This window comes from Lates calcarifer, linkage group LG21 (assembly GCF_001640805.2).
Source record: "Lates calcarifer isolate ASB-BC8 linkage group LG21, TLL_Latcal_v3, whole genome shotgun sequence".
In the NCBI taxonomy this organism is placed as follows: Eukaryota; Metazoa; Chordata; class Actinopteri; family Centropomidae; genus Lates; species Lates calcarifer.
This window is the reverse complement of record NC_066853.1, coordinates 7704434-7715883: the sequence shown is the minus strand read 5'-3', so window position 1 is coordinate 7715883 and position 11450 is coordinate 7704434. Positions and strand designations below refer to the sequence as shown.

Below are 11450 nucleotides of genomic sequence, written 5' to 3'. Positions count from 1 at the left end.
GGTTTGTGTACATCTTTGCCTGTATAATCAAGTATGTAAAATTGCATAAATGTATCTGTATGTATCTGCATGCATGGGTGCAGTCATACATACAGTGTGTGTGTGTGTGTGTGTCTGTGTGTGTGTGTGTTGCATGCAGTTTGTATACTGGAGGGCAGCGTTACAGCCTAGGGCTGCAGGGAACTGAACCCTGGCAGAGGCTTGTAGGCGCCTGGTAAAACATGTTCCTGGAGACCTTCTGCTGAGTTTGTCTTGTCGTCACGTCGTCCACAGTGGACTCCTCTCGCTGCCTTCACAGCCGACGATGATCGGGTTGCGTCTTGGATTTCCATCTGAACCACCCTCTAATCTCATGACAGTCGAGCGTGAACGGAACCACTTCTCAGTCCTGTAAGGTCACCTCCCCCTCGCAGGAATTAGCACAACACATGTTTATGTGTCCCTCATTATATAAATGTGTTTGTGGTTTTGGAGTGATACCCTGAGTGACGGATGATGAATCAAGTACTGAGGTGACATTGTGGTGTAATTATAAATTTACTGTGGTTTCTGAAATGCTTCTGGTTTCCAGGCTGATCCTGGCTGCTGGAGTAGGATCATGATAGATGATATCTGTGCTTTGAGATGAGGGACAAGATAACCACGCGACTGTTAACCTGCAGCATTCAGTCTTCACTCTGAAGACCTATTTGTGAATGGAACTCATTATAGCTGTGCAGATAGTATGAGGAGTTACACCTCAACATCTGTTTGCTTGAATACTGAAAGAAAAATCTGAAAACATTGTCATGAAAAACATTTTAAAAAGTCAAAATATTCCACTGATAATATGAGAAAATCAATGTGAAATTACAATAGAATATTACAAAATGTTATAGGCACATTTACATCCTGACAGTACAGCTCTTTCTGTGAGTCATCAGTAAAACTAATGCATCACATCACACAGTACATCTTTATTTAAGACCTGTAAACAAAGTAAAAGACAATTAAAAAAAGAAAAGTCAGAAAAAAGACACATGGAACATTCAAGAGGTCTAAGATTCTGACCATGTAAATGCAACATCTTTAGTTCAAATCCAGCCAAGGCCCTTTGAATGTGATCCCTCCTAGTAAAGGCAAAAACATCTAAAGAAATATTAAAAATCTCTTTAGTTTCTCAAGTTAAAGTTAAAGTAGACAGTGTCACCCATCAAGTAATGAAACATCTAAAATTACACAGTACTTTTTATCAACAGTAGGACTCGGATCCCCCACTCCCTGAGCCTTTTACACAGCAGGAACAGAAATCAAAACTGTGCATGGACACAAGAATGAAGGCTGTGTGAAGACAGAATAGATAGATTCTCACAAACAAGCTATGCAGTTTGTTGTTACTATGTTCTAAGTAGTTAACATCACTTACTTAGGTTGTGTTATAGTTTGTAAACACAGGGTGATTTTGGGGGTGGGGGGTAATAAAGGTAGTTGGCATTGCCTTGTTAATGCCAAAAATTCCTATGTTAACATGTTTTGTTTTTTAAGTGGAAAAATGTTGTGTACACGACAGTTTGTCTCCCTGCATCCCCTTGTTAACGCTGAATGAGTCATCCAGTGCTCGTAAATACCGGAGCAGCACAGCCAAGACAACGGGGATGATGAGCAGCGCTGCGGGAGGTTGAATGCACTTCATGGGTGTCTGGCGGCACTTAGTGGTGAACGTGTGCTACTGAAGAGACTTCATGATCATCAGCTCTGCAGCACTGAGGTCGCATGACACTGCCTACTCATGTGAGTAAAAGGCATGCGTGGCATTTCTGCAACACTTTGAGTCTTTCTAACAAATGTGGCACATTAATGCAAATACCAACAGTAATCCTGCTGCTATTCAGTGACACACAGCCATTATGTAGCTTGTTTACAAACACATGTAAACACTTAGGCCTGTCAAGATGGCTGAGTGATGTAATGGAAACTATGAATGCACTGGGATCTGCTGTCTCACCAGGAATAGAGGGGGTAAAGTATAAAGCAGGGGTTGCAGCACAATGTCAGTGTGTGTTTCCATCCGGGTGCAATACTGACAACACAAACTGGTTTTGTTTTACCACTGAGACAACACATGTCCCATCGTGTTTGGCTGCAGCAGCACAATATTATCTAGATAAACCTTGCAGACGTCTTCAACAAACCTAAAAGAAGACCAGTCGCCTTCAACTCTAGCGCTTAAGACTACCATGACCTGGATGACCTACACAGACATGTTTTAAGGCTCCTGGGGTGATAAGTACAGTACTAGAATCAGGCACTTCGAGGCATTCAAAGGGGCTGTTGTTCCATCTCTGCCTGTTAGTCAGGTGATGAGGCATCTACAGGATGACACACATCCTGGACCTCCACACGTCCTCACAGTCATGTCCGTTCAGTTTGGGGTTGTTCAGCTCGTCAAACACTCCGCTGTCGATCATCTCCTGCTGCCACCGGATGGACACTGCACCCGTGCTGAACTCCTTGAAAAACTTCTCATCCTTGGCATTGAGCTCAACGTCATGGACTTCAGAGGTGTCTGTGAACTCATCCGTGTCCTTGGCGTAGACCACATTCGACTTTGGCATCCAGGGAGGATCCAACAGCCCCGCCTCCAGACGGTGGAAATTAATGTTCTTGAAAAACATGTGGCTTCGTGGGTCACCACCTCTACAGATATCAGAGAAACAGAATGCACTACATGTTTAATAACTGGACTGGGATTGAAAGTTATGATATAAAGGCAGGGGGTAATTAAACTGAGTGTTCAGGTGGGGCATTATAAATTGATTATGGTGAAATTCTCTCACAGTTTACATGTCTGGGTAATTGAGTTAATAGAGTAATGATAATACGGCAGTAAATTATGGAAACTTCCAGCAAACAGCAAACAAGGTCAACAAACGTAATGCTAATATAAATAAAAGCCACCTAAGTTACACCCACACGTGTTTTCTGTCTTTTTGCCTGAGTAAAGGCATCCACTGACACCCCCTCACTCTCCTGTTAGTTTAATAAGTTTATTTGTTGCACCTGTTGGAGCAGGACAACTTATCCTTATTTTATTATCCTTATTAGTACACTGGTGACCTCATATAAATCCCAGCATATCTCCACCCTGAGTAGAGGACTAATAAAACACACCTGTTCCGGATGTTGAGCCACCACATTAAAACCACAGACAGGTGAAGTGAATAGCGCTGATCATCTCGTTACAACGTTCTGCTGGGAACCTTGGGTCCTGGCATTCAGCTGGATACATAACACCCACCTGAACATTGCTGGAGACCAAGCACACCCCCCCATGGCGACAAAACTCCCCAGTGGCAGAGGCCTTCCCCAGCAGGACAGTGTGCCCACCACACTACGAAAACTGCTCAGAAATGGTTTGGGGAACATGAAAAAAAGCCCAAGGTGTTCACCTGGCCTCCAGACTCCCCAGATCTCAGTCTGATTGACCAAACCAGACCCGCGGAGGCCACAACCCACAACCCACAGGACCCAAAGGATCCACTGCCAGTGTCCTGGTCACCACCAGAGGTCCTGTGTCCATGCACCAGCAGGTCAGGCATGTTTTGGCGGCATGGGGGCACCCACACAGCATTAGGTAAGTGGTTTTAATGTTGTGGCTGATGTGTTTATATAGCCACTTAAATTATTTACTGTCGGTAGGTTTTAAGATGAGTCCTGACTAGTGTCAGTGAGGTGGTACACTATTATATAATCCAGAAAAGGTGTGATGTGACGGTAGTCTGTGGCTGATTTGGAGCTTTTGCAAGCATAGACATTTAAGATCAAATTCACACAGCTACAAACCAACAAGTCAGATTATGACATGAAATGACTCAGACTGGACAACATTTCACTATGCTGCATATTTTTAGTAAAGTTAAAAAAAATAATGCAAAGCTGTTCTCATGTCCTTTACCCACAGTTTTTTTTGTAAATGCATTAACTTATAATGATAAATTCAGTGCCCCCCTGTGTTGGGAAGAATCTAGTGCTTCAGTGGAGTTTATCTGGAAGCTCATTTCTAATATCCCTGCCCCCTGACTATTGTTGTCTAGACCAGAAGTGTCTAATATTTTAGGCTTATTATTAAGCACTGTCTTCTCAGATTGTTTAGATCCCTGAAGAAATGAAATTTGCCAGTAAAAAAGAAAAGTCAGAGAGGTCAGTAAATAAAGCCAGAAAACAACCATTTAGTGAAACAGAATTACACTATGTTTTGTGATGTTTCCTGTTCTCTTGAGCCCTTCATCTTAAATTTATCTGGTGACCCTTTCAAAGTGTCCTGACCTCCAGATTGGTAACCACTTGTCTGGACTTTATGGTACTCCTGGGCCTGTTCCTCTGGGGACTGTTTATTACCAAAGATAACAGTGTGGGTGCAGAGGAAGTTATATATTTTGTTGATGAAAAATTTGTTCCATGACACAAACAACATAACCACATGTGAGAGACTTATCTTTGAGAGAAAGTTTTTACTCACCGACACCCTAGGCGATGCTCCACTTTCCTCTTGAGAAAGCGGCTGATAATATCTTTGGTGGGGGCATCAAAGCGTTTGTGTTCAAACTTGCACTCGTCCTCCAGAGTTCGGCGAGTCACCTCATCGTTCTGAACCTTTTCTCTGAAGTCTTTAAAAGGCAAACGGGCCGCCACCATCTCATAGATGCTGCAGCCCAGAGCCCACCAGTCCACAGACGTGCGGTAATACTCCTGCCTCAGAATCTCAGGGGCCATGTAGCCGGTTGTACCGGCCTGACAACACACAGAGGAGGAGATGGAGAGCGAGGTGAGGGAGGATTGAAAGAGAGACATAAGCCTTCTCCATAATTCTGGTGTATAACTTCAACAATCACAATTAGAGAGAGAGGTAGGGTGGTGAGTAAAGGGGGGTAGTTTTCTTACATGTTTTGCTCTTTGCCTACTTTAGTTATTAATGGTGACTGAAGCTCCAGATTATTTTGAGATAATGGGGACGATATTTCAACTCAGGCCTTGATTTTTTTAAGCGCAACATTCAAAGTTCATCTCCAGTCCCCCAGCTCAATAATTTGGTTGAGGCCATAAGCTCATTGCTATATCCTGTAGCACATTCAAAGACTGAACACAGTTACACTAATGTAGATATTACTATTTAGCTAATAATCTCTCTCAGAGCAGGACAGACATTTTTGAGACCAGACTGAACAATCTGGTCCAGTAATTAATTCACCTTTACAAACTTAATTTCACTTATCTGCAGCAGACTATCTTAAGCAGCCTCCATGGGATGGAAAACAAGATTAAATAATGAAACATGGAGACACAAACACAGACACAAGAATGCAGTGAGAACTGTGGGGGCTGACACTGTTACAGTAAATAATGCAGCTTTACCCTCCCTCGATCGGGCCGGTCAGCTGACCAATAAAACTTTATTGTTCACTCTGATTACAGATGGGATATCTCTACTGGGTGGAGACCTGCTGTGAATCTCCTGACTCATCTCCTTGGGCAGACTGATGGAGGCCGTATCTGGTATTAGTAAAGCAAAGATCAACAAGCTATCGCTAACAGTCTGTGGTCAGTCCTCTACGCATTTCTCCACCAGTGCGGCCTGCGACTGTGGATGAGGTCAGGCACCTTTTAATAAGATTAATTTGGGTCACACAGGGTTATTCTCTCATGTGTTGTCTGTCAGAGCAGGACTGAGCCATCATACCTATTTCTGGTAAGCTACTTAAAGTTGTGGGTGAACTAATACACTGTGTAGTAGCAGTAAAGAGAGGGCAAATATTGCTTTCTTTACTCATGTATTGCACTCAGAGGCAAAAGGGTAATGACTTAGGTATTTTTCTATACATGAACAGTGTGATCCAGAGCACAGAGTAGAGTGCTGTAGGTTGATCCAGGGACAGGTCACCATACTGACCTTCTGGCAGACCATTTTGCCCTTTGGCAGCTCCACGGCCAATCCGAGGTCTGACAGGCGACACTGTCCTTTACCATCCAGCAGCACGTTCTCAGGCTTCATATCCCGGTACACAATGTCCATAGAGTGCAGGTGGAGGATCCCGGTGGTTATCTGGGCCGTGTAGTAAACAACACGCTCCATGCAGATACCACGCTCCCCGAGCTTGTAGATATGAAACCTGAGGTCTCCTCCATTCATGAGGTCCATGACCAGGCACAGGTGGGTTGTGTTGTCGTAGGCGTAAGCCAGGTTTACGATGAAGAGGCTGTTGACCTTCTCAAGGATCTGCTTCTCCAGAAGGGCCAGCCTCTCGCCGCTTTTCTTCTTCAGACACCTCTTATCCAGCTTTTTGCAGGCGTACATTTGGCCTGTGTGTTTCACCTGCACTGCACACACCTGCAACACATAGCAATACTTTAGGAAACAGTTTTATTTATCGACTGTTACTATGTCTTCCTGAAATACATTTTTGCTGCTTATTGCTGTGACTTTAAAGTCAGTGTAACTTTTACTGAATAATTGCCACTGGAGCTACAAGTGACAGTTACAGGTTAATGTAGAGGAAGCCAGTGCACAGACTCTCTGAAGTCTAAAGCTAAAGTTTACTAATATAAGCTAATATTAGCCTCCGTAAGCTGCTGGTCATACCAGACCAAATGAGACATGAGACCTACCTCACCAAAGCCACCTTTACCCAAAGTCCTAAACTCATAAAAGTATTTGTCATTGATCTTCTGCTTCTCGTACTCCTTCCACTGCAAGAACCTATAAAAGAAGGGGCTTTTCAGGTACTCAGAAAAAGGTTTTCCCCTCAGAAAGTTCCTTGTGGCTTCTCTTATCTGGTCCATCACCACCTCATTGAAGTTCTCATCTGATAAATGTTTGCATCTCTCAGCATCCTCTCCTGTAAGGTAGGAGAGAAACCTCCTGGACTCAGGGTGACAGAATGTAGCGAGGATGCTCTGTTTGGCTTTCTCTCTGGCTTCATCTTCAGCAAAGATCCAGTGACTCAGCTCCTCCAAGAACTCAGCAGCGGCCTGGCACTGCGGGTCAGAGGACAGAAGAAACTGCTGGAACAACTTCCTCCCAATGGGCTGTTGCTCACACAGTGACTCGTACTTCTGCCCAACAGCCGCCTGCAGAGCAGAGGACTTCTTCAGCTTGGGCAGCGTCAGGCTGTGCCTCTGCTTCCTCAACGCATCGCGGTCTATCTGCTGAGCCCTCAGGTAGGCTGTGTTGGCCACCAGGTTGTCCAGTCCCACCAGATCACCCATGTTGGATGAACTCTGTGGCGCACCAGGAGGCAGCTGATAAACTAAAACACAAGAGTTCACTCATCTGCAGATTCCAGGCACAACTGAGCGCCGTCAAGCACCTGCATCCTGATCATCCTCTACCTCCTGCACCACGCCTCTTTGAGCATTAAAAGTACCACCGTTCTCAGGGATTTGTTGGTGGCTAAGTGTCTTTGCATGCTTATTCGTAGACGGCTCTCAGGGAAAGCAACTTATGCAGTTTGAACTTAAGAGGCTTTAGGCTGGGCTATTTTTAGGAGATGCAAATTGCCTGTGTGCAGTAATTGGACTGCCAGCATGACATGCTGAGGTGGCAGATCCTGACCCTAACAAGTTAGGGTTGATCATAACTTTTTATGAGATAAGCCACTGAAACAGCTGCATGTGTGTGTAATATGTACATTGGGCAATGAAGTATGCTCTCTTCATGGCTTATCACAGGAGAGAGAAAGAAGACTTAACAAATTTAGCCCTAATTGGTTAAGTAAGCAGCATTAGAAATCATTTCATGACAGATCAGTGAGGCAGCAGTCAGGAGAGTGAAGGCTGTTCTCAAACAGCCTTGGAATGAATGCTGTCCTTGCAAAGCCTAAGATGTTTAAATTCTGTCAGAGGAAATATTGATTCAGCTTGATGGTATCTTTTGGACTAAGTGTTTGTGGCGAGAGTTGTGTAAGTCTACATATCTGCTGCAGGATTCATGGTGTAGTAAAGCACATCAAATTGTGCTTAAAGACAAAGGATTAGAAAAAAGAAATGTAAAGCATAAATGAATTAGAAACATCTGAAAAAGTAAGATGTACAACATCACAGCTGAGCTAGCACCACAATAATCTCTTAAATTCAAGACAATATTTGTTTATAGAGTGCCAAATCACAACAGAAGTTAGAGAGACCCAACAATTCCCATCATGAGCAGCACTTGGTGACAGTGGAGAGGAAAACTAACTTTTAAGAGGCAGAAACCTCAAGCAGAACCAGACTCTTTTTTTTCCAGCTACATTTAAGTTCCCTGTTAGAGGCCTGAACTTTGCAGATTTTCTATTTTTTTCCCATATATTCCTGCTAATTCCCAAGGGAAGTCTCCAACTTAAACCTTACATATGCAAGTGGAAATATGTAGTGTGCAAAGGAAGAAGAATGTGCCAGACATGGTCACACAGAAGTCAGAGGACAGTCTGCCAACCTGAGGAAAGAAACTTTCCCTCAGTTCCCCTGCTACCTCATTAGCTCTCTGTGCAGTGGGTTTCTGGCTTTGTGCATCTGTACAGGTGGATCTATAACAACTGCAAATTGTTAATACCAGTGAAACATCAGTGTTAAGTTTGGTGGAAGACGCAGAGTACTTCTTGTTCACTTCCCCCACATCATCAAGGTTTAAGCAGTGACCTTCCAGTCATTAGCCTCTTGACAAAGTGAATTACCCCTACAGGTCCTCCCCACTTACAATATTCCTCAACGAGGAAACTGTACTCAGCAGTTTTTCAGAGGGAACACTGAGTTCTTTTACATCAACATGGCCACTATTTAAAAACACGTTTATCATGTTGATTCATCATTCATGTAATTAATCCACACAAACAGTTGCTCTGAATAGGCCACAATCAACGAGGAGGTTAAGCTTGAAACTGGACCGAGGCCAGTCTCACCATACATGTATAACAAGTGCTAGTGGTGTAGTGGTTTGCATGGCTACCTTCCAAGTGGTGCACTTTGGCTGCCAAAGTACTTATGGCAGAACAATGACTCAAGGGTTTGAGCCAATCCTTTACTGGTACTTTCCACGACTAGAAATTGTTTGGTGGATGCTAAATCTCTACGAGCTGCATAGATGACGTTCAGGAGCTGACTCCATGCTCTGACCTCCTCTGCAGTGCTGCAAACTAAACCCTCTCTTATACTGTGTGCAGTAAGAACAGATGCACAGTAAGACGATCTTAACTGGATTGTTTCAGACATCTGGTTACACATCTGATTGAAAGGAACATTGTGTGTATCAGTGATAGCAAGAGATAAGAAGCTGATTAAGGAGTGGTTGTGGGGTAAAAGGGGCTCACGTAACAGAAAACACCTCTCTCTCCCTCTGCTAATGACTATTTTAGATTTTTAAGGACTATTTGTTTAAAAAGTGGATAAATATCACCTATCACCTTAAACCTCCTGAGCTCTGCCCTGCCAGTACTACTTGAGTCCTGGTACTCAGGTAGCACTAGCTAATTTATATCAAATTTATATTTTGATATGTTAAGGAACACATGTTTCCATGTTGCACAATAGGGGTCAAAATTATTGAATCAGAAATTTTGATTAGAGAGTGAAGAGTTGGCAAGAATTTAATGCCAGATTTCTGTTGTTGAAAGTTTTATAATTTTAATAAGGTTATATACTAAGCATATTCAAATTACCTGAAGAAAAAGTACATGTTTACAGCTATTCACAATTCTTTATTTTTAAAAAGACAGTCACGTATTCAAGATGTGCCGAACACCACCACAGACAATAATGTAAAGCTAACATGTGACTGAACACTGCAACAAGTTTCATTTGTCTCTTCATGACTCTTGATCCCCTCCAGCCACATCAGCTAAGAAGTCTGCGCTGCTTTAATTTCATCCGTCATCCTCCTTCGACACCAGGATAACAGGGACATGCAATCACGAGTAGGAGGACGGTTGTTGAGATCAGTGGCTCTATGCAGGACGTTGCAGTGATCATTGTCAAGTCTGTCACCACTTTAGGGTGCGGTACAGGTGCCGTCTGAGAGTCAGACCTGCTTGGATGTCGAACTTATTTACCGATTCTCTGAACCACCCAGTCCTGCTGGCAGAGGGGACAGCGGTTGTTCTGCTTCACCCAAAGGGACATGCAGCAGTTATGGAAGGAGTGGTTGCACTCTCCCCATACAACTGGAAGAAAGAGGAGGAGAAAGCAAGAGAGAGACACAGTGAATGAGCATCAGAGCATGAGGGTCACACAGATCACAGCAGTACAACCATATTTCTGTTGTTTCAGCCTCCCCATCTAACCCTTTCACTGTATTCAATTAAGACGACAGGGTACGAGTCCTGCATTAAAGTTTCCACTATAGTTTATAAGTATTAGTATCAAATCCCTCATATAGGCACCAAAGTAAAACTACCTTTTATGCAGATTTGCCAATTTCAGAATAATATATATTATTCCATTATGATCATTGATGCATTGAGTTGTACGTTACTTTAATGTTGCAGTTGGTAAGAGTGTTAATTTTGATGACTTTATATATGGCTGAGTAGCTTGTGGATTTCTCCCCTAAGGATCAATAAACTCTTACCTTGATATTTAATAATACATCATAATTTATTTATTGATGTATCATATATTATTCATCTGAATAGACAAAGTTACAGGTTACAGTGTAAATGTAGTGTAATAAAAACGACATTTCTAAATGAATTGTGGGCTTTGAGTTTTAAGTGGCAGAAATGGGAGGTACTCAAATAGAGTATTAATACTTGAGTAAATGTACTCCGTTACTTTTAAACCGCTAGGACTCTATAAAGAAAACAAAACACACAAATAGTGACCTTGTTATTCAACCTCCGGGTTATGTTATTCTTTGGTCTGTAATAAAACGGCTGGTTGTAGGTGAATAAAAAGCGCTTCGCTGGGTTAATTGCTGTGACAGCTCCGTCAGATTAGCATTAGTGTTAGCCGGGCTGTGTTGCAGTGCTGACATGGACTTACCAACACAATCCTCCTGTTTGTTTTCCGCCTGGCATCGGAGACAAGCGTCTGCAAATCAAGATAAACACGATTCAGTGTCACACCACTGAAAACCTTTGCCGTTCGTGGGCATATTAGCAGCGCTAGCTGCATTAGCCGGTATCCAAGCTAAGTTAAGCTAGCCGTCTAACGCTGACACTTACCCATCACCTGTACCCGACAGATTGCACAGGTGTCACATTCAACGTCCCAGCTCCACATCGCCACGGCATTCCACTTCTTTAGGGAAAACATCTTGTCACCGCCCGACTTAGAGCCCGAAGAAGTGTTGTGAGAGAGGACTAGACCCGGCTCGTCACCGTCATCCATCTCTGCTTCTCAGTACGCAAGGTAACGTTAGCCAGGCTAGCTAAGCTAAACAAGATGGACGAAAACAGTTTGGTAATGCTAGTGCTAATGCTAGCTGAAGTAGCAACCGTCTT

General features: G+C 43.2%; 2 protein-coding genes across 2 annotated transcripts; both read right to left on the bottom strand.

Moving 5' to 3' along the window:
- Positions 1-960: 960 nt before the first annotated feature.
- On the bottom strand, positions 961-7301 carry grk7b (G protein-coupled receptor kinase 7b). Its single transcript, XM_018660039.2, has 5 exons — positions 6643-7301; positions 5927-6364; positions 4505-4770; positions 4344-4357; positions 961-2674 (listed from the first exon to the last, which is right to left on the bottom strand). The coding sequence occupies exons 1-5, from the start codon at positions 7240-7242 to the stop codon at positions 2349-2351; spliced, it is 1644 nt and encodes a 547-aa protein (XP_018515555.1). The 5' UTR covers positions 7243-7301; the 3' UTR covers positions 961-2348.
- A 2385-nt stretch (positions 7302-9686) lies between these two features.
- rnf7 (ring finger protein 7) lies at positions 9687-11398 on the bottom strand. The gene is made up of 3 exons (XM_018660064.2): positions 11172-11398; positions 10990-11037; positions 9687-10169 (listed from the first exon to the last, which is right to left on the bottom strand). Exons 1-3 carry the CDS (start codon positions 11335-11337, stop codon positions 10051-10053), a joined length of 333 nt encoding a protein of 110 aa, XP_018515580.1. The 5' UTR covers positions 11338-11398; the 3' UTR covers positions 9687-10050.
- Positions 11399-11450: the final 52 nt, after the last annotated feature.

Excerpts from the sequence above, each read along its gene's own strand:
- grk7b (XM_018660039.2), bottom strand. The coding sequence starts at position 7,242 with ATGGGTGATCTGGTGGGACTGGACAACCTGGTGGCCAACACAGCCTAC. Across the intron at positions 6,365-6,642 it reads GTAAAGGTGGCTTTGGTGAG|GTGTGTGCAGTGCAGGTGAA; the intron begins GTAGGTCTCATG and ends TATGTGTTGCAG. Across the intron at positions 4,771-5,926 it reads GCAAAATGGTCTGCCAGAAG|GCCGGTACAACCGGCTACAT; the intron begins GTCAGTATGGTG and ends GTGTGTTGTCAG.
- rnf7 (XM_018660064.2), bottom strand. The coding sequence starts at position 11,337 with ATGGATGACGGTGACGAGCCGGGTCTAGTCCTCTCTCACAACACTTCT. Across the intron at positions 11,038-11,171 it reads CTGTCGGGTACAGGTGATGG|ACGCTTGTCTCCGATGCCAG; the intron begins GTAAGTGTCAGC and ends CTTGATTTGCAG. Across the intron at positions 10,170-10,989 it reads CAAACAGGAGGATTGTGTTG|TTGTATGGGGAGAGTGCAAC; the intron begins GTAAGTCCATGT and ends TCTTTCTTCCAG.